The sequence below is a fragment of the Triturus cristatus genome, chromosome 4_2 (assembly GCF_964204655.1).
Source record: "Triturus cristatus chromosome 4_2, aTriCri1.1, whole genome shotgun sequence".
Taxonomy (NCBI): domain Eukaryota; kingdom Metazoa; phylum Chordata; class Amphibia; order Caudata; family Salamandridae; genus Triturus; species Triturus cristatus.
The window spans coordinates 209,160,237-209,181,009 of record NC_140586.1 but is presented as its reverse complement, the minus strand read 5'-3'; the positions used below and the strand labels follow the sequence as shown (position 1 = coordinate 209,181,009).

Sequence of the window (20,773 nt, the reverse complement as noted above, 5' to 3'; positions counted from 1 at the left end):
CATATTAGGTGCCCTAGTGATTGGATACTGTGGTACCTTATGAGTCCCAAGTATATGCTACCTTAGGTACCAAGGGCAAAGGTACTTCACAGGCCTACCAGGGGCTGGAGCATGCATTATGCCACCCCTGGGAAGCAGACTAAATCTGACACCACAGGCCTGCTACTGCAGCCTGGGTGAGGTGGTGCTAGCACCCCTCACTGAGATATAGGTTCCCTATATCTCCCCAGCACACACATTTAAATCTATCAGTCACCCCTAAGGCAGGCCCTATCAATCCTGAGGGAAGGGTGCTTGGTTTCCATGAGAGAGGGTGCCTCTGCCTGAGCAGGGCCCCTCTGCAGCTCTCAGAGCCCATTATCTGGGGCTGTTTGTGAATGCGGTCAAACCATATACTCTTAAGTGCATTATAACCTCACGGTAAATGCTAACTTTGGAATGGCTGCATCGAAACATGTCGTGTTTGGTGTAAAACGCTTTGGAATCATACCCCCACACCAGTAACTGGTGTGGGAGTACGATTCCACCCTTCTAGAGGGATAGACATGTACCTACTGTGGAAACGCGGTAGAATCCTGAAGAGCCCTGGCATCACAAAATGGATGCCACCAGTCACAGACCTCCTGCTGATGACCGAAACTCGCAGTGGAGGAAGCCCAACAATAGGTATCCTGTCACAGGGAGGTGTGACCAACTCCCAGACAGGGTTTAGTGTATTGGGGCTGAGGGTTGCACTCCTAGAGTGCTTTGAAGTCCTGCACTTGGGGGCCCAGTAGGCTCCTCTGTGCATACACCAGTTCAAACCGGCTCAGGGGCTACCTGGCCCTGCTCTGGCGCGAAACTGGACAAAGGGAAGTGGGTGTAGCCACCCACTCCGCTGACCCTCCCATAGGTGGGGTCACAGAACTAGTCCCTCCCTTCCTTCTAGTATAAGTTAGGGAACCCTTGCCATTGCAAACTAGATATCCCTGGAGGACACTCTGAAGAAGAATCCCGGACCTTCGACATTCCACTACCTCTGGAAGACTGAAGAATCTCCCTTGGAGTCAAGGAGTGACTCCCCTGCTTGGCAGGCACCAAAAACTGCAACAACGTTTCGCAAACTCCACCGCACCCGCCGGAGCCCAAAGTCCCTGCAGCCCAGGAAGAGGATTTGCTGACTTCTCTAAGGCCATCATGAGTCCCCAGCGACGCAAGTGGACCCCACGAGTGACGAGGAACCGCAATCCCTGGGTACCGTGCACTATTGTCGAGTGCAACCCCTTCATGACGTTCTACGAACCTGTGCTTTGGGCCACGTGTGGTCCAAGCCTCTAGCAGAGATCACTCCAAAGATCAGAGGCCTACCCCGTCCGGAGTGACCGTGGGCCCCTGTTCAGTGGATCCTCCCGAGGCGTTTTCGTGATCCCTTGCCGGCTGGCTTGTGGGTCCCCTGAAGACCTTTCTACAATTCCAAAGGGCTCCCCTGGTTGCTCCAGGCCTGCCCTGACTTACCCTCGCTGGGTGAGTCCCTCAATCCTTGCTGGTCTGCACCGCTGACTTTTTGTCCTTTCCACGAGACTTGCTGTTGCCAAGGCTTGTGCTCCAATCTGGTCGCCGACACAGCAGTAAGCTGCAGACTTCGTGGGACACGCCGAATCCCGCTCCTGGTCGTCGTCGTCGACGCCTCCTGGACCTCGTGGCTGAAGAGTCAAGACACCCGTGAACTACCTGAAAACACCCGACTGTGGGCATTCATCTTCCTTGCCCCGGGTCACTGCCAAGTGACTTTGAACATTGTCCCCTCTGCTTTCAGGTCTTCCTTCTTCTGAATCCAGGCTTGGATTCCACCGGACACTTCTTCTTTCTTCACAAGCAGCAAGTCTTCACTGGCTCCCATTGAAAACGACGCACCGACACCTAAAGACACCTATGCACCCGGCTTCCCTGGGTGAGATAACTCCAGCACTACGGTCCTCCTGTGGGTGTTGGCTCTAGAACTACTTACCCTGTAAGTGACTTGCTTGTTTTCTCCTTCGAAGTGCCCTAAAACTCTTAATTTCCAATCGTGACTTGCTCCATTGAAGTTAGCACACTGCACGCGTCCCCCGTGGGTCCTTTACTTACCTTCCTTGGGTGGTTTCGTGAGGCCCCAGCACTTCTAAAGGCCCTAGGCCTTGTCCTTTTGCAAGACGTTGTCTCCAAGTCTCTTTTTTAGTATATGGTCTGGTACGCCCCTAGGGCCCCATTTATTGTGAAACGTTGATTTGTACATATGTTCCTGACTTCTAATCTCATAAAGAGATTAGTAGAGAGTTGTTTAGTAATAAATACATATATATTTGGTATATATACACCTGTGTGGTGTCCTTTCATTTGGTGATTCAAGAGATTATGTGGTAAAACAAGCTGCTTTAAATTCCTCCAAGACTTAGCCTGAAGGATGCTCTCCACAGCTACCACTAGGATAGCTTTCTTTAAAGGTTGTCTTAAACCTACTACCATAAGAGTCGAATTGTACTGGTGCAAGGTGTCCACTTTAACTAGTGAACAGCATATACCAGGCCAACTTCTCACACAGAGAAAGTCTGTTTGGGCAATGGCTTAAATTACCTGCAAGTAGAGTTACCGCCTAAATCCAGGTCATCACAGACACTTTGTCCAATCCTGGGCTGTTACCTACAAAACAGTGCTATCTGCTGTGTTACTCTACTAGGTTCAACTCAAACACTACAAGACTAGAACACCCAGAATGCATTTGGTGATCAATTAAAAGCCAAGGATAGGAAATAGTATACCTGATAACAGGGACAGAGGTGGCCACCTTACCTTCAATGCCAAGTGGTAATTGATAAAGTACACTCTGTGACTACAAGGTTCTTGAAGGAATGACTTCCAGCTTTTAAATATTTAATCTCTGCCATTTTTGCGTTCAGTGAAAATTTCCAGGCAGGAATGGGACAAAAGCAATGCACGGTTACCATGCTGCTCTCCCCAAGTGTGGCCAAGGAAAATCTTTGGACATTTTGAGTCCCACTGCACCGGCATTGTGGAGCGAAGTACTGGTTATTTTCTTAGTATATATTTCTTTGTCCTTTTTTTCTCTCTATTTTATTCCTCGTGCAATGTGTTACTGAATGTGCTTCAGTCCATCAAATCATTCATATTAATAAATTCTTGTTTAACCCTCATATGGGGTTTGGTTTCTTTAAATTTGCAAAAATGTCAAATATTGCATGTAACACAAAGAGCTCTGTGCCCTGACAGTGAAACATCAGCCAGAGACTAGACTGTACCACTGTAACGGGCACACCTCTAGTGGGGACTGGACCATGTACGAGACACTTACATTACAAACAGGAGCAGAACTGACTATCGATCGAGACATAGACATGAAGAAAGTAGGGATTACAGCAGATTCTAGTACTGTAGCAACAGATTCGTGAGCCACACAAACCCGAGTCCGCTGACTGCAGACGTAGGACCACCAGACACCGATCTACCATCAGGATGTAGCTTGAGAGCTAGAGCGGTAGACCTCGAAGTGGGGAACGGGGTTCGAGTCTCGGCAACAATGCTCAACATCCTGTGATTCTGGGCAAATCACTTAATATCCCCGTGCCTAACAAAATAAGCATTGGCATAACCAATAGGTCTCGCCTTTGGGACCTTATAAGTGTTTAGTTATCCAACACAATATCCTTGGTGCAACAACATCAAGTGTTGCATGGCTAAACACTTATAAGGTCCCAAAGGACCGACCTATTGGCTATGCCAATGCTTGTTTTGAGTGAGTGGTTCGTGCAGGTATGCCACTGTGAGGTAGAGATGCTGCAAGTGCTTTTACAGGAGCCCCTGAGACATTGCGCCTCTTCAAAATGTATCTTGGGTCTGGTGTAATACTTCTAGCCCCTATTCCCGTTTTCTCGCACCCAATGCATCCTTAAATGTCCCATGTACAGCCGGGGTTGACACTCCTATTACCCCTGCCCTCCAGTGACACTTTACCTGTCGCTGGTGGTGGTGGTGGACGTGGTGATGGTGGTGGACGTGGTGATGGTGGTGGACGTGGTGATGGTGGTGGACGTGGTGGTGGTGGACGTGGTGGTGGTGGACGTGGTGGTGGGCGTGGTGGTGGTGGGCATGGTGGATGTGGTGGTGGACGTAGTGGTGGTAGATGTGGTGGACGTGGTGGTGGACATGTACGTGGTGGACGTTGTGGTGGACATGGTGGTGGACGTGGTGGTGGTGGACGTGGTGGTGGTGGACGTGGTGGTGGTGGACGTGGTGGTGGTGGACGTGGTGGTGGTGGACGAGGTGGTGGTGAACGTGGTGGTGGTGAACGTGGTGGTGGTGGACGTGGTGGTGGTGGACGTGGTGATGGTGGACGTGGTGATGGTGGACGTGGTGATGGTGGACGTGGTGATGGTGGACGTGGTGATGGTGGACGTGGTGGTGGTGGACGTGGTGGTGGTGGTGGACATGGTGGTGGTGGACATGGTGGTGGTGGACATGGTGGTGGTGGACATGGTGGTGGTGGACATGGTGGTGGTGGACATGGTGGTGGTGGACATGGAGGTGGATGTGGTGGTGGAGGAGGACGTGGTGGTGGAGGAGGACGTGGTGGTGGAGGAGGACGTGGTGGTGGAGGAGGACGTGGTGGTGGAGGAGGACGTGGTGGTGGTGGAGGACATGGTGGTGGTGGAGGACATGGTGGTGGTGGAGGACATGGTGGTGGTGGAGGACGTGGTGGTGGTGGAGGACGTGGTGGTGGTGGAGGACGTGGTGGTGGTGGAGGACGTGGTGGTGGTGGTGGAGGACGTGGTGGAGGACGTGGTGGTGGTGGAGGAGGACGTGGTGGTGGACGTGGTGGTGGAGGTGGACGTGGTGGTGGTGGTAGTGGAGGACGTGGTGGTGGAGGACGTGGTGGTGGTGGTGGACGTGGCGGTGCTGAACGTGGCGGTGGTGGTTGGCGTTGCAGTGGATGTGGTGGTGGATGTGGTGGTGGTGGACGTGGCGGTGCTGAACGTGGCGGTGGTGGTTGGCGTGGCAGTGGATGTGGTGGAGGACATGGGGTGGTGGTGGAGGACATGGGGGTGGTGGAAGTGGTGGTGGTGGAAGTGGTGGTGGTGGACGTGGTGGTGGTGGACGTGGTGGTGGTGGACGTGGTGGTGGTGGACAAGGTGACAAATAGTGAGAAAAGGTAAAAGCAAAACACAGAGTGAATGATAAAAAAAAGAAAGCAAGATAGAGCACGAGGGAAGAAGTGATGAGAAAACTGTCACAGTAAAAGCAAAACACAAAGTAAATGATAGCCGTGCACAAGTGAATAACTAATGCTGCTATTTTACAAGCACGAGTATGTGCTTCCAAAAAGAGCAGCGCGACAGCTGAAGGTCCTCCTATGCAGCGCGCATGCGTGACCTAAAAATGAATGTGTCCATCTGTAACAAAATTGGTGCTCATGTAAAGTGCTCTGAAACCCGATGTCTCGGGTCTATTACGCACTATATAAAACTCCCCCCCAAAAAACGACAAAAAAACGACCTGGTGTTTGGAGAAGATAACAAGGTCGAATAGAGTAACCTGACTAATGTGGGCCTCAAGACAAATTAGTGGATGAAGCTAGATTGCATTCCTGAATCCTGAAACAGAAGAAGACTGATGAAAGTACGAGGTTCAACGTAGACAAACACACAGAACAAGTGAATGGCATCAACAAATCTGGGGGTAATAAAGGTTCTGACAATAATTGGGACTGCAAGAAGAATCAACGGGTCTTCCAATGCTGCATCTTTTTAGACAGGTGGGTACAGTGGACAGTAAGCGCTCTGTGCAAAGATCGAAGACGTGCGCCCGGCATAAAGGCTTCTAACACTCTTGAGTAGTCTAATGTTAGTTCCAAAAACCAGAAGTTTTAACACAAAAAAATCAAAGTGAGTTAAAGTCCTGCAGAGAACCAGCCTGCGGTTAACTATTAGTAAAGGATTGGAACCACTTGCCGGCAGTGCTTTTAACTCTGCCAAAGCGCTGCGGAAAACAGGAACCCTCCTTTGAGGAGTGATGGACACTATTTCAGATGCCTTCCTGATTAAATGTGCGAGGTCACCCTTGATGCCACCCAGAAACAAAGAGCCTCAAGATCAGCTTATTTTCCAAGCGTTGGCTGGTGACCAGACTGTCTAATCCACTGCCCCAGAAAAGCAGGTAATCATGACAATGAATGCAAAATTCTGGGTGCTTACCCATGCCCACGTCCCATATCTGATCCCAGAGCGCGCCCAAACCGGTGGGATCCCGCTGACCTCATTGCTACCAAAGGGCCTGCTCAGATCACACAAGGAGGATATTCTCTAACGTGACCATGTGTTGATGGCGGCTTTGTTGTATTTGTACAACAAACCAATAAAAACAAAAACCGTGACATTCGTATGAAAGGAATTCCCCCACCCATGCCAACATGAATATGCTGCCCTTTTCCCGGTGTTCTGGGTTCAGTCCACTGCACCACTCTGCCACTGTGGTGCAACACTGATTGTCTGGGATCTTAACGAGCAGTCCAATTACCAAGAAACAATCCACTAATTGCAGATCCTGATGAATGTGTGGCCAACAAATCAATGCAAGCAGGTGCATGGAGCTGGGTGGAGGTGGGGGGGGCAGACTTCTGCTGCACACACATTTTGCAAGGTCGAAGTGGATTGAGCATGTGCTACATGTCATTTAGAGAGAACAGGGAGGGATATTTTTGAACACAAGAAGCGAAATGAGAAATAAGAAAGTGAGGTATTTCACCGGAAACAGTGTAAAAAAAAATCTATCGATTATTTAGCTTATTGCTTAAACTTACCCTGACCAGACTTGATACGCCACTAAATATTTTGCAATGTATTGTATTGGCTCAAACAAATAACAAGCATTGGCATAGTCAATAGGTCTCGCTCACTTCGCCACCTCAGTTCAGACCCAGCTATATGCAAATCAGTCTTGACCCTATGTCTCACGGGAACAGTCCAGCTCGAACTGCCACGCCAGGTCTTCCCTGAACCGGAAACAAGCATCCTTGGACCAGTTTCTGGGAAACACAATTTATCAGCCAGGCTAGCTTGAATCCCAAAGTTGGCTGGGTATGCCTAGACGCGGGTCCCTTGCTCACTTTGCTGCTGGATTCAAGCTAGCCTGGCTGATGAGGGGTGTTACCCTGAAACCCGTCCCAGGATGCTTGTTTCTGGTCCCAGAAAGACCTGGCTATGCAGTTCGGGATGGACTGTTCCCATGAGGCACAGGGTCAAGACTGATTTGTAAAACTATATGGATCATGCTTGCTGCAGCACCTTCAAGATTGGATGGAGGAAACAAAAATAATACCTATGTTTCAAACAGGTTTTAGGCAAAAAATGGGCACCTTAACAAATTTAAAAACCTTGGCACTCCTAAAAGGAAAAGCAGAAAAAAAGAAGACCAGATTATTTGCATGTTTCATTGATTTACGAGCAGCATTCGACAGAGTGAATCGAAACAGACTATGGAAAAAATTAAATCTATGGGGAATACCAAAGAGCCTGTTGGATGCAATAAAAAAATCTGTATAGTGACACTTGGGCAAGAGTCAAATTGGGAGATGGCAGCAGTACTACGGGCGAAATTAATACGCAACAGGGTCTAAAACAAGGATGCGTCCTCGCCCCAAGCTTATTCAATCTTTATATGGCGGACATCTCACAGCATATGAAGATAGCAGAAGGCCACCCGCCGAAGTTGGCAAACATCCCAATCCCCTTTCTGCAATACGCGGACGACATTGTTGTACTGAGCCAAACCCCAATAGGACTCCAAAAATTGATTAATAATCTGGTAATCTATCTGGAGCACGAAAGTCTGGAATTAAATAAAGAAAAGACTAAAGTGGTCCGTTTAGTAGATACAAAAAAACAGATATTTAAATGGTTCGCAAATAAAATACAAATAAAGGAAGAACCATCATATAAATATCTAGGCCTAAAAATAGAAAGAGGTTCATCGAACAAAGAACTCAAAATAGACCTAAAGGCAAAAACCCACTCTTTGATTTATGCACACCGGATACTACAAAAAAAATTGAGTTGTCCAAACTATACCCATCAGTTAAACGTGATGAAATCACAGATTTTGCCAACCTTGTCTTATGCTTTGGTAACCTGGTGCGGTAAAGAGGCGGGGCTGTTAAATAACCTTCAAATGAGGGCATATAAAGCAGTTTTAAATCTCCCAAAATCAGCCTCACCGGCCCAGGTTCGCTTAGAATTTGGTCTTCTGAACCAGAAGTTCAGTAGCAGGGGCACTTTTGTAAAATTTTGTTACAAAATACGTCTATCCGAAGAAGGCACATTGGATAGTCTATGCTGGAAGGAAATAAGAAACCAGCTGAGTAAAGACACGCAAGGCAGTTGGGGAAATTATTTGGCCCAATCTTTGAAGGTCCTTGAAATTCAATCATTATGGGACTCTAATCCAGATAGACCGACTTTCAATAAAATAACAAACAATGCTGTCAAACGGATATCGTTTTTGGAAGATCAATCATTAATCACGAAGCGACGACATGGGTGGACAGTAATAAACCCATATTCCGGGATAAAGCCGCAATCTTATCTAAGAAGTCATTTTAACGTGACATTAAAACAGAGATACATCGAACATCGGTTGGGCTTACATTTTTCAAAAGATCTGTTATTAACTTATAAAGGCAGCTATATGGATTCCTGTTGTCGCTTATGAGGCTATAAAAATGAAACACTACCCCACTTGCTATGCACTTGCCCAGCACTATTGGACATAAGGAGACAATTTCTAAAAAACATCTTTAACAAACTGAATATTCGCACATGCAGGCAAGCTGTTATTCAATGGTTAGATGGAACATCTCCCATGTTGGCTTGTAGGGGGGTTAAATATATGAGACAGGTACAATCCCTCCTACAACAAGTGGAACAGGGGGGGATAAAAGAGCCCGAAAAACTCAAAACTAACATTATATAGATAAATGTTCAAATAATTTATGGACAAGTTGATTTTAAACCAACACTACATAGATAAATGTATAAATAATTTTATGGACAATTTGATTTTATATTGGTATAAAATAAGAGTATTCTAATGAATGTATCTTAATGTATTTTGTAATAGTTTTTAATAACTGGAAACAATAAAATTGACTATGACTATGACTGATTTGTATATAGCTGGGTCTGAACTGGGGTGGCAAAGTGAGCTAAAGAACGATGATGGATTCAACCCAGATCTGTGACTGGGGGTGAATGTCTGAAAAGTTTCAGCGCTCCATCCATCATCTCCTTGTGTTTGCTTTACTATATTTGCAACCTTCAACCCCTGGGCAGAGCAACCACACCCTGTGCGCTATTCAAAGGCCTCAAATGCCCCAGTGTTTTATCGCCGAGGCACACACTGTGGCCATCCTGCTTACCTCCACCTTCGCCACCTTCATCCAACTCCTCATCATCGTCATCTCCGTCAATCTTGTGGTACGTTCCCCAGTCAGACATGGCGTCCCAAGCTACCTGGGAAATAAAGACAGCATTTTGAGTCCAGTTATTTACCTTACAATCTACCATTTGATTTTACTGTAAGGGGGAGTTAGAGACAGTCATTCATTAGGCTCGAAAACACTATGTTAGAGCAAGTCCGTTATAGCGCATCAATGTGATTTAAGAGGTAGTTGGTGCGGGTCAGACTTGCTGCGAGAGGCTGGCTTAATATAATGTGTGCACTTATGTAAGTGTAGCACCCTGCACTAATCCAGACAACCCTAATGGTGATTTTAATGGTCTTAGACAACCTTAGAAAGCTCTTTAAGGGGTAGCTGTGGAGAGCAGCCTTCAGGCTTAGTCCAGAAGGAGTGTAAACCAGCTTGTTTTACCAGTACTTAATCTTATGGTATAGGTTAAGTGAAAAGGAACCACACAGTGTAGTTATAGAAAATGTATTTATTATAACACTCACTAACACAATGTATTATCTCCTACCCGGAGATATAAACACAATACTTCGTCAACAGAGTACGGAAGTAGCACAGAATACACAGTGGTATCCAGCAGGGGGAACCAACCCATATAATAAAATAGTGGAATGCGAACCAAGACTTAAGTCAAGAACCGACCCAGAAGACGTAGAAGAGTCGGTGACCCAAAGAACCACTCAAGGTGAGTATCTGCAAACCCCACGGAGGCTGTGTGCTAAGTGGAATTACGACCGCATGCTCAACAGAAGTCGATGGGTATGTAGCGGTAGCAAGTTTAAAGAAGAAGGACCCTTCCTAGCGGACCCTGAGGAAACCCAGTGCAAGATCGAAGGTTGGAGAGTCCCCCCACCCGTGGATACCCCAGGAACCAGTATACCTACACCAGGGAAGCCGGGAGCATAGGTGCAAAGTAACACCAGAAACTGCTGTAGACCACATGGAAGGACTCCAGGAAAGGTGCTGCTGGCAAAGAAGGTGAAAGTGTTTGGTGGAACCAAGAGGTGGATTCAAGATGAGCGGTACCTGCAAGCAGAGGGGACAGAGTCTATGTCACTCAGGAGTGACCAGGAGGCACGGAAGACGAATGCCCAACGATGTCAGGGATGCAGGAGAGTTGACGGTGCCCTTGAAGTTGCAGCTGTACGGACCAGGCAACGCAGAGGAGGTCTAGGAGCTGTGCACGAGCTGTCTCACGTCGGATATCAAGAGCCAAGGGTCAGTGTCCTGCAGGGGTACTACCCAGCCGTGGCAATTTCAACCAATGTAGTTAAAGAAAAAGGTGCAGTGTCCGGACCAGCAAGGTCCAAGTGACTCACCACGAGCAGGTAAGTCAGAGCAGGCCCGAACAAGCAGGGGAACCCACTGGAGTCAAAGAAGACCTCGAGAGGACCCACGGGCCAAAGGCACAGGAGTCGCAAGAGGACCTTGAGCAGCTCACCAAAGGCTGAAGGCCCACGGTGCAAAGGATGTGATGTATGTGAAGAGCATGGCGGCAGGAGATGCTTGAAGTGGGCGCTACTTGCAACTCGAGGATCTCTGGAGGAGATAGTCAACAAGCATTGGCAATGGCAAGTCGACATGGTGCACAGGGATGCTGTTCCAGCGGTTTCAACCAGGGATATTGGCCACAAACGCGGTGAGAAGACAGTGCAGGCCTTGAGGGAGTTGCACAACCACCACCGGTGTTGCTGAGCCTTTTGGAATCTGTGGGATCCCAGGACCAGCAGACCAGTCAGCTTTGTTGTGGTGCCTGCAGATACAGGGGAGTGACTCCTTCACTCCAAGGGAGATTCCTTCGGGTGTCTTGGTTGTCAACAGGCCTTGTGAAGAATCTGTATGGAGCGCAGGCGCAGACTTACAGAACAACGAGACCAGGAGCAGCAGGAGTCTTCCCAGTTACAGTCTTGGTTCCCAACGCAAAGTCCAGCGAGGTTCAGAGTGCCCAGATGGTTGAAGTTGAAGTGGTATTTGATATGAATCTTGTCCGATGACGAATCTAGAGACCTACCCACAGGCAAGTACTCTAAGGAAAGGGTTGGAACGATTCAGGGGTTCCTCCCAAAGGAGGGGCTGGACAGTGAGGAGGATACTCCCATGTCCTTTGTCAAGTTTCGCGCCAGAGGGGGAGCCAATGGATCCCTGAACTGGTTTCACCTGGAGTATGCAAGGAGTGCACCAATTTGCCCTTCAAGCGGACTCAGTAGCGCTGGTAAGCGCCCCTACCCGGTCCCAATACACTAAGTCCTGTCTGGGAGGTGGTCACTCCTCCCTGTGACAGGAAACCTATTGTCCTGCCTTCCCCTGCTCAAGCTTTGGCTCAGCAGCAGGAGGGCAGAATCATGACTCTGGTTGGCAGCTGCCATAGTTTGCTGTCCAGGTCCAGAGGACTGGTACTAGGAGCACCGAGGGCCTCCCGGAGGAGCTTTAGAGTGCATGGAGTCATACCTCCCACACCGTTTACAGTGTGGGGGTATGATTCCAACATGTTTGATACCAAACACAACAGGGTTCGTTACGGACAGTTTAGAGATGGCCACCACTATATGTATCCTAATGGCTAATGCACATATAACCCGGGAAAATGGACTCCGAAAGTTGTAGGGGTGTCCTGCTCATCAAGGGCAACCTCACACTTAGAACCGAGCACCCTGTCTTCAGGATTGAAATGCCTGCCTTAGGGGTGACTTACAGGTTTAAAGTGCAGTGACCTCAGATATAAGTAATCTTACATCTGTCGTAAGTGGTGCTATCACTAGCTTACACAGGCTGCAATGGAAGGCCTGTAGTCACAATTTGAGTGGTCTCTCATGGGTGGCATTATACACGCTTCAGCCCATGGGAGACCCTTGATGTACCTATACCCTGGGCAACTTAGTAACATATACTAGGGACTTACAATGGTACACCAGTAGCCAGTCTAGAGTGTACCTAAATACTCACCATGTCCAATTTAAGGAAGACGCACAGAGACTGGAGTCCTGATCAGAAGGATCCCAGTCAGACTAGTCAGAAAACCATAGCAACACCAGGCAAAAAGTGAGGGTAACCATGCAGAAGGAGCCTACTTTTCTACACTTCCCCAGAAGCATGTGAATGGTAATTTAAACAGGCGCCCTAATGCACCCTAATGGATTTCGGTGGGAGATGTAAAGTTGGAGCAGGTCCTTCACTATGACTAATATACTGCATGCTTGTATATTTGAATGCAAATGTTAAAAGCAAAAGGTCAAGTCCACAAATCAAACGTAAAGCATTGTTAGCTAAAAAGTCAAGTCTGGTTGATAGTGCCAGGTTTCACATTGTGTTGACGTGCAGTTATGTCAAAGAAATGAAGTGTGTTTCAACAAAAAGTGAGAGCAGATCCCCACTGTGCTTTGAGCATTTCTTGGGGAAATGTAATAATTTGATAGCTATTTCCCTTGCGATATAAAACAATTCTTTAGTCAGTTTTGAGCCTGAAGATAGTAATTTTGCTCTTCAACTCACAGGCTGGTTCCTTTTCCCTTAGCCTTAGCAATCAGTAAAGGTCTTTTATTAATTGGTCGCTTGACCATTCCACCCGGTGGTTGACTCCTTTCTCTTTGATTCAATGGTCCCTCAGCTATCTTTAGAGTCCTTTCCTTTAATTAGGTCCCCTGTCTTGCTCCTTCGAAAGAGTGGTCACCCTCGATCATTTTTGACTCAGTAGTTGCACTACTCCATCATGTGCTACTTTCCCTCAAGTGTGGCCCTGCCGCTGTAGGGCTAGACACCAGAACAGAACTTCAGCCTTTCCCAGGTTTTTATTTAGCAGAATTCTGTTTGTAAAAGCAAATAAAGTAAGAATTGTCTCCAAATGTGCAATCGTGTGGCCTGTACCTGCGATTAATAAGATGAGGGTCTTAGTTGCACCGATGGCTTTCCTTAAACCCAGGAGGAGACTGATTGCAAGGTTTTGCCTGCATGGCCCAATTGCCCCATCTTTCTCTTGATGTCTCTCCAGAAGAGAAGGTTTAGACTACATAAGCACACTCAGCGAGAAGATCTTTTGTGGGAAGGGACAGGAGATTTATAATCCCAGTTGACCCATATTGAGCCCTCTTTGTCACATCTGATCTACGTCTACAAAAGCAGCAATTTCTCATCCACCCATCCCTTGGATTCTTTCCTAACAGAATATTTTTTCATATGTCCAAAAATGAGGTAAAAACAAAGATCATGGGGAAGCTTATAGTGCCTTTTGTCAAATTAGAATTGATTTAAACTGATCTTGATGATAAGAGGAGCCTAGCGCGCAACCAAGATGGCCGCGTAGGTGCGAGGCTCCCGAGGACCTCTGCGACCTCCTGAATTAATCCTGGCTATATCCTGTCCTTTTTGAGGGGACTGTGTCGGTGAACCCGAGCTGAGGCGCCACCCGTTTTCCGTGTTCGAATCGGACCCCGAACACCGGCGGGAGCGCCGATCGAAGGTTGCGGCCTTCCCCGTGCCGGCCCCCCGGATTGGAGTAGTGGGGCGATCCGGGAACAAAGTGAACAACAGCGGCGGGCACGGCTGGGCGACTCGCGCACCCCGCGCTTTCACTTTCACTTTTGCTCCCTCCTCGCCTCCAGCGAGGTAGGGTCGCGAAGCGGGGTGCGGTGGTGTGGTCTTGTCCAGGTGCCCGGCTGACCCGCCTGCTGTGGATCGTCCTGCGGTGCGGTGGCCGCCCTCCCCCCCCCGGACCCCGTGAACAGGTCTAACGGCCCTTTCGAGGAGATTGGCACGACGGTGGGAAAGCAAGCATGTCCACCAAACAAGATGGCGACCGAGCGAAGGTGAAGACGACCCGCCGTGGCCCGGCGCACCAATCCAACAGTATGGACCGCTACACTCTCCAGAAGGGATCTCCGGAGACATCGCGCACGTCCCCGGCGGGCCTGACGGAGACGCCTGCCCAGCCGGTGGACCTGACCCTCCGGGACGTCATGGGCGCCATCGCGGAGATGAAGGCCTCGGTGGACCAGCGCTTCGACACCCTAGCGCAAAAAATAGACTCGGTCCTTGTGGATGTGAGCCTGGTGAGGGCCGACCTCTCTAAGACTAATGACCGGGTCGATTCCCTGACCCACACCACAACGGGCCTCGAGACAGATGTGGCGGCCCTCCAAAAGGAGGTGCGCCGGCTTGGCCAGGCGAGCGCCCTGATGGACCGGCGACTGGAGGATTCAGAGGGTCGGGCCAGGAGGAATAATGTTCGTATTGTGGGGGTGCCGGAGGGACGAGAGGCGGAGGCCGCTGACCTTTTTGTGGAAGATCTAATCCTTACCCATCTGCAGCCCCGGGGCCTGAGTAAGTTTTTTGCGGTTGAGCGTGCTCACCGAGTCCCTGGGGGCAGGCCGAAGGCCGGTGCCCCGCCGCGGCCTCTCATTGCCCGGATTTTTAATTTTCGGGACAGGGACGCTATCCTGCAGACCTCCAGGCAACAGGGACCAGCCAAGCTTGACAACATGGACGTGCGTTTCTACCCAGACTTTACTCCGGCGGTCCAAAAGCAGAGACTCAGTTTTCTCGGTGTTAAACGTCGCCTGCGGGACCTGAACCTAAAGTACTCAATGCTCTTCCCAGCTAAGCTAAGGGTGGAGGTGGAAGGTCGCACGCACTTCTTTGATCGCCCCGAGGCGGCTGGGGACTGGTTGGACACTCTGCCTGATGATCGGGGCCGGGGGGGTGGGGGGGTGCGGGCGGTGGAGAGGGCCTGCCGGATCAGAATTAAGGGGTGAATAATAGGCCCTGCTCGGGACAATACTTCTTTACCATTCCTCGATCGTGTATGTTCCCCTCCTATGGAGGTCGTACGGGGTCTGTTGGGGGCTTCCCTCCTCCTCTGGGGTACTAGTTAGTCTTTCTCTATGGGGCGACAGGCACACTGCACTTTGGGGGGGCTGACTGGGCTCATGCAGGGGTGCAGGGAGGGGGGAGTTCTGCTGGGATGGGGGGCGGGGGGGGGTGTGTTGTTTGTTTGCACCGCAAGGCAAACCCTTTACTGTATTGCTGTTCTCGAAATGCTCTGTGGGGGACGACTGATCGCTTCTACGTATGATGGGGGTTAGGGACTTGGCTGTGTTGTCCTGGAATGTTAACGGCCTGGGGGATCGGATTAAGCGTGGTGTGGTCCTGCAGTTCCTGAAACGTATATCGCCAGATGTTGTCTTCTTGCAGGAGACACACCTTATAGGTAACTCCTTCCATGCCATGAATCGGCGGGGCTATCGTTTGGTGGCCCACTCGGGCTTCACCTCCGGGTCGCGGGGGGTGGGTATCATGATCAAGAACTCGCTTCCGCTGGAGATTGATGAGGTGCGTCATGACGAGAGGGGACGTTACACTGTCCTGGTGGGTAGAATGGAGGGTAGAGTGATTGTTTTCATGTCAGTGTACGTCCCGCCTGGGTTACAGGCTACTACATTTGCGGACTTGGGGCGCCTCCTCCTGGACCTCCCGGGTGGCCTGCTGGTGGTCGGGGGGGACTTCAATGCGGTAGTTTCTGGGTCTATGGATCGTCACCCCCCTAGGGACCTCCCCCGGGCACGGGCGTGGCTGTCCGGCCTTTTAGACACACTGGGCCTGGTGGATTGCTGGCGACTAAAGCACCCTACGCAGCTGCAATACACTTTCCACTCGGGCGCCCATGGTAGCCTCTCGCGACTTGACTACATTCTGGTCCCGGCGGCCCACGCTGGGAGGGTAGGAGAGGTGTGCCATCTGGCGCGGGGTATTTCGGATCACTCCCCATTACTGTTACACTTTGATGTCTTCCCGAGGGGGGAGGGCAGGGTGGCCCCAATCAATGCATGGTACTTACGAGACCCCACTATTCGTGCCGACTTGATTAAATCCTTACAGCGCTATTTTGACGAGAATGTGGGGTCAGTCCCTTCGGCCATCTCCCTGTGGGAGGCCTTTAAGGTAGTCCTCAGAGGGGAGGCCCTCTCCTTTATCTCCCATGCCCGGAGGCGTGAGCGGGAGGAGGTGACCCGGGTGGAGGCCGAGATTGTGGAACTGGAGGGTGACCTGGGGAGCGGGGTAACGGATGCCAAGTTGCATGTTCTGCACCTCAAGCAGGCGGCCTATAGGGCCCTCGTCACGGAGGCGGCCAGGGGCCTCAGTAGAGAGCAACAGGGACGATTGTATGATGTGGGCGATAAGGCGGGTAAATTGATTGCGTGGTTGGATAAGAGGGAGAGAGCGAGTCGTGTGGTTCCTTTGATTGAGAGGATGGATGGTACGCGTGTCACCGAGCCGGAAGCCATCGTCTCCTGCTTCGCGGATTACTTCCGCGAGGTGTACTCCCCGGTTTCCCCCTGTTCGGAGGAAGATTCCCATTCCCTGCTTCGGGACATAGCGCTGCCCTCCCTTTCGGTGGAGGACAGGGATTCGCTGGACGCTCCTCCCACCTCGGACGAAATTGCCCTGGCTATTCGCTCGGTCGCGTCCGGCAAGGCCATGGGCCCTAATGGTCTCCCCATCGAGCTTTACAAGCTACGCCCGGATGTACTAGCGCCCCACCTGCGCGCGATGTTCCTGGCGGCCCACTCGCAGGGTTCCCTCCCGCCGGACCAGCGTCTGGCCACGATTGTGGTGATACACAAGGAGGGGAGACCCCGTGAGCGGGTCACATCCTACAGGCCAATTTCGCTATTGAACGCGGAACCCAAAATCCTCGCCAAGGTGTTGGCCAACCGGTTGGTAGGTGTGGTGGGCGACTTGGTCCACCAAGACCAATCTGGATTTATACCCCATCGCAACACGGCTCTTAATCTGCGACGCTTGCACGGGGTGCTCGCGCGTGTCCCGTTTGTGCGGGAGCCGGCCATCTTGGCATCCTTAGACGCCACCATGGCCTTTGACACGCTTGAATGGCCATACATCTGGGCGATGCTGGCGAAATTCGGATTTGGCCCGGGGTTCATTAGCTGGGTCAAATTGCTGTATTCGGGCCCACTGGCGCAGGTGGTGGTGAATGGGCGAGTCTCGGCCCCATTCGAGCTGGGGCGGGGCACGCGCCAGGGTTGCCCCTTGTCGCCGCTCCTGTTTGCACTGGCCTTGGAGCCCTTGGCGGAGTGGCTACGGTGGCACCCTTCTATCCGTGGTCTCCGCTGGACCCCTGAGTATGAGGACCGTGTGTCCCTCTACGCCGACGATATCCTTTTGTATCTCGCCTCCCCGCGCAAATCGCTGATAGTCCTGGTTGATGTTTTGCGCTCCTTCGGGCGTAACTCAGGCCTTGTCATCAACTGGGCGAAATCCTGCGTATACGTGCTTTCCGGGGAGGCTCCGGCCCTACCGCGTGACTGCCCGATCCAGATTGCCTCCCAGGGGTTCCGGTACCTGGGTATATATATCACTCTAGACCCGGAGGCCCGCTATGAGCGGAACTTGATGCCCCCCCTACAGCGCTTGCGAGAGGATGTCGCGCGTTGGCGGCGTCTTCCGCTCTCGCCACTTGGCCGAGCGGCCTTGTTTAAGATGATGTCCTTGCCGCGCTTTCTGTACGCCCTCCAGAACACTATGGACTTGGTGCCAGCGCGCTACTTCCGCGAGGTGGAGGGCCTGCAGCGGCGCCTGTTCTGGGACGGGAGGCCGCGTATTGCTCTGGCCAAATTGACGCTCCCGTGGTACGATGGGGGGGTCGCCCTCCCGGACATTAAACGGTATTACTGGGCCTCCCAGCTAGCTGCAATCAATCACGGCCTTTACGGGCCCGCCTTGAACCCGGCATTTGCAATGGATAGGATGCTCCTGCCCGGTGGCGATTATAATCGAGCGCTCTATTCTGGCACGCCCGACTCCCGTCTGACGGGACCGACGCGTGTCATGGTGCGTGTATGGCACGCGGCTAATGCAGCTATGGGGTGGAAGGACCGTTTGACCCGGGCGTCACCGCTATATGCGTCTGAGAGGTTGGGCTCCCTGTGGACATCGAAGGGCTTCGAGAAGTGGGACACGATCGGAATCAGCACGGTGGGAGATCTCTGGACGAGGGGGGGTTTCAAGACTTTTGAGATGCTGCAGACGGAGTTTCAGCTGCAAGGCAGTGAGTACTTTCGATACTTACAAGTCCGCCACGCGCTGGCCTCCGTCTTCCCGGATGTTGCGTCCATTCCGGAGTCTTCCCCCCTGGAGGACAGGGTGCTGGATGGCCATGTGCCAGACAGCACGATCTCCCTTATATATAAAAAACTGATCAATGACAGATCGTGCCTGCTGACTGGCCTCCGCGAGGCCTGGGTTGCCGATGGGCTGGAGCTGGACGACGAGGATTGGATCTCTGCGGTGGCCTCTCCGAAGGAGGTGGCCATCCCGGCTCGCCTTCGTTTCGTCCAGCTTAAGATCCTTCACCGGGTTTACGTCACGGGGCCGAGGCTTCTACGTATGGGCTTTGCTGGTGACGGATTGTGTAAGCGCGGCTGTGGTGCTTTGGCAACTTTCATGCATATACTGTGGGAGTGCCCGAAAGTGGAGCGATTCTGGCGTGGTGTGCATGAGGTTTTGCGTGTGGTTACGCGTGTTGCACTGCTGCCTGAAGCCAGGAGATGCTTGCTGAATGTGTGGGAACCAAATGATTATTCGGTCCCGCAGACGCGGTGGTTGACCCTGGGATACATGATAGCGAAGCGTGACATTGCCCAATTGTGGGGATCCCAGAGGCCCCCGGCGGTGTTGGCCTGGAAAGAACATATGGATTGGTGTATGTTTCGTGAAAAAGTAGTGTATGTGGCGAGGGGTAAGCCTGGGGCGTGGGTGAAAATCTGGGGCCCCTGGAACGCCTACCGTGGGGGTATTTGTGAGCCGCCGCTCCTACCGGTAGCCTCGCCAGCCCCATCTCCTTAGCCGACCCCCTCCCTCAGCCGTGGGCACGTGGCTCCCCAGTCCCTGCTATACTCCCATTCCCCTCTTCAGAGTTATGCTGCTGGTTAGGATCCCCCATTTACGGAGCATGTACTGTCACTTGGATCGCGGGTTGCCTTGCGGGTGTGGTTTTTTGTGTTGTTTTGTTTGACAAAAGGAAACCGTAGTGTGGGCTAGGAGTTATGCGGCCTACGCTATTGATCTCACCTGATTTGCCAATCTGCTCCGCCAAGAGATTGTCACTGTATGTATGCTATATGCCTTTTGCTACTCTAGCGGCCGGCCGGATGGTTGTAGGCCCATGCTTGTAACTTTTTCATCGTGCAATAAACGGTTTAAAAAAAAAAAAAAATAAATAAAAAAAAAAAAATAAACTGATCTTGATGTGGGTTACAGGTTGGCCAGAGGTGTAGGGGGGCTTGCCTTCCAGCTCCAAGGTTGCTCACATCATTGGGTCTTCATTACCCGTGAAGCCTGTGATATAGCTTTATCACAGGTGGTTTTCCCTGGTTATTTGATGTCAGTCTTTTACATTTCTGGTATGCCAAATGTAAAGAACTAAAATAATACACATGGTGATTATGTTTTTCACTGTGATGTTAGAAAAGGGAAGTTCTGTCAAGGTGCTAAAGATGCTACCACTTGCACATAGTCTTAATATTTATCAGATCCTTTCATCACATTTTAAAGTGTGTGTGCAAGTTACATTTGTCAGTTGTTTAATCCAACAGTTCTGACAGAGGTTTAGGACTGATAGAACAAATTACACTTCAGTCGCTTAATATCAAAAAGTAGTCATGTCTTATGCGTGAGAAAAAAAACCTCAGTGCTTAGTATGGTATGGGCATCACTTTGCACAAAAGACCCTTGCAATGAGCCATTAAAGGCAGAGAGCATACATATTGTAAATTATGACAGCTATTCAAAAAGAAAGACAAATGATGAATAAAACATGTTGAACTATATTATTTGTTTGTAAAGTAATCCCTCCTAAACTCTCTTTATTAAATATCAAATTGTCTGGCATGATTAACACTCAGTGTTGGAAAGTAGGGGGATTGCGCAGGATCCCAGTACCAGCAGCTATCTCTGGGCTGGATCTGGGATCCAGCCAATCCAGAGAAATATGCATAATGTGTCTAGGTGTCATTTTCCGGGACAACTCCGAAGCGCCCACATGTTGTCTGTATTCCGTTCAGTGCAGCAACCTGCAAGCAGGGAGCGGGCTTTCTTACTTTCACTTCCACCTGGGTAAAAACAAAGGCCTGATTTAAATGGCCAGCGCCCCTTGTTTTGTTTAAGTATTATCCTGGTTGGGAGCCAATTGGAGCCTAACACCAAGATGACAATTCAAAGGAAGGAAATATGCATATAGCTAATCACTTCACAAGTACTTTAAGGCAATCT

At 50.6% G+C, this 20,773-nt stretch overlaps 1 protein-coding gene across 11 annotated transcripts in view; it reads right to left on the bottom strand.

Annotated features, from left to right (window-relative positions):
• Nucleotides 1-20,773, bottom strand: part of XRCC6 (X-ray repair cross complementing 6) — a 144,215-nt gene that overhangs the window by 112,010 nt on the left and 11,432 nt on the right. For 6 of the 11 annotated variants that reach the window (XM_085601222.1, XM_085601224.1, XM_085601226.1 and 3 more), the window contains exon 2: nt 9,443-9,536. In XM_085601222.1, coding sequence (XP_085457348.1) covers nt 9,443-9,521 — 79 coding nt within the window. In that variant the 5' untranslated portion in view covers nt 9,522-9,536. The remainder of the gene's footprint in view (nt 1-9,442; nt 9,537-20,773) is intronic. The other 5 variants (XM_085601223.1, XM_085601218.1, XM_085601228.1 and 2 more) reach the window with 1 other exon arrangement.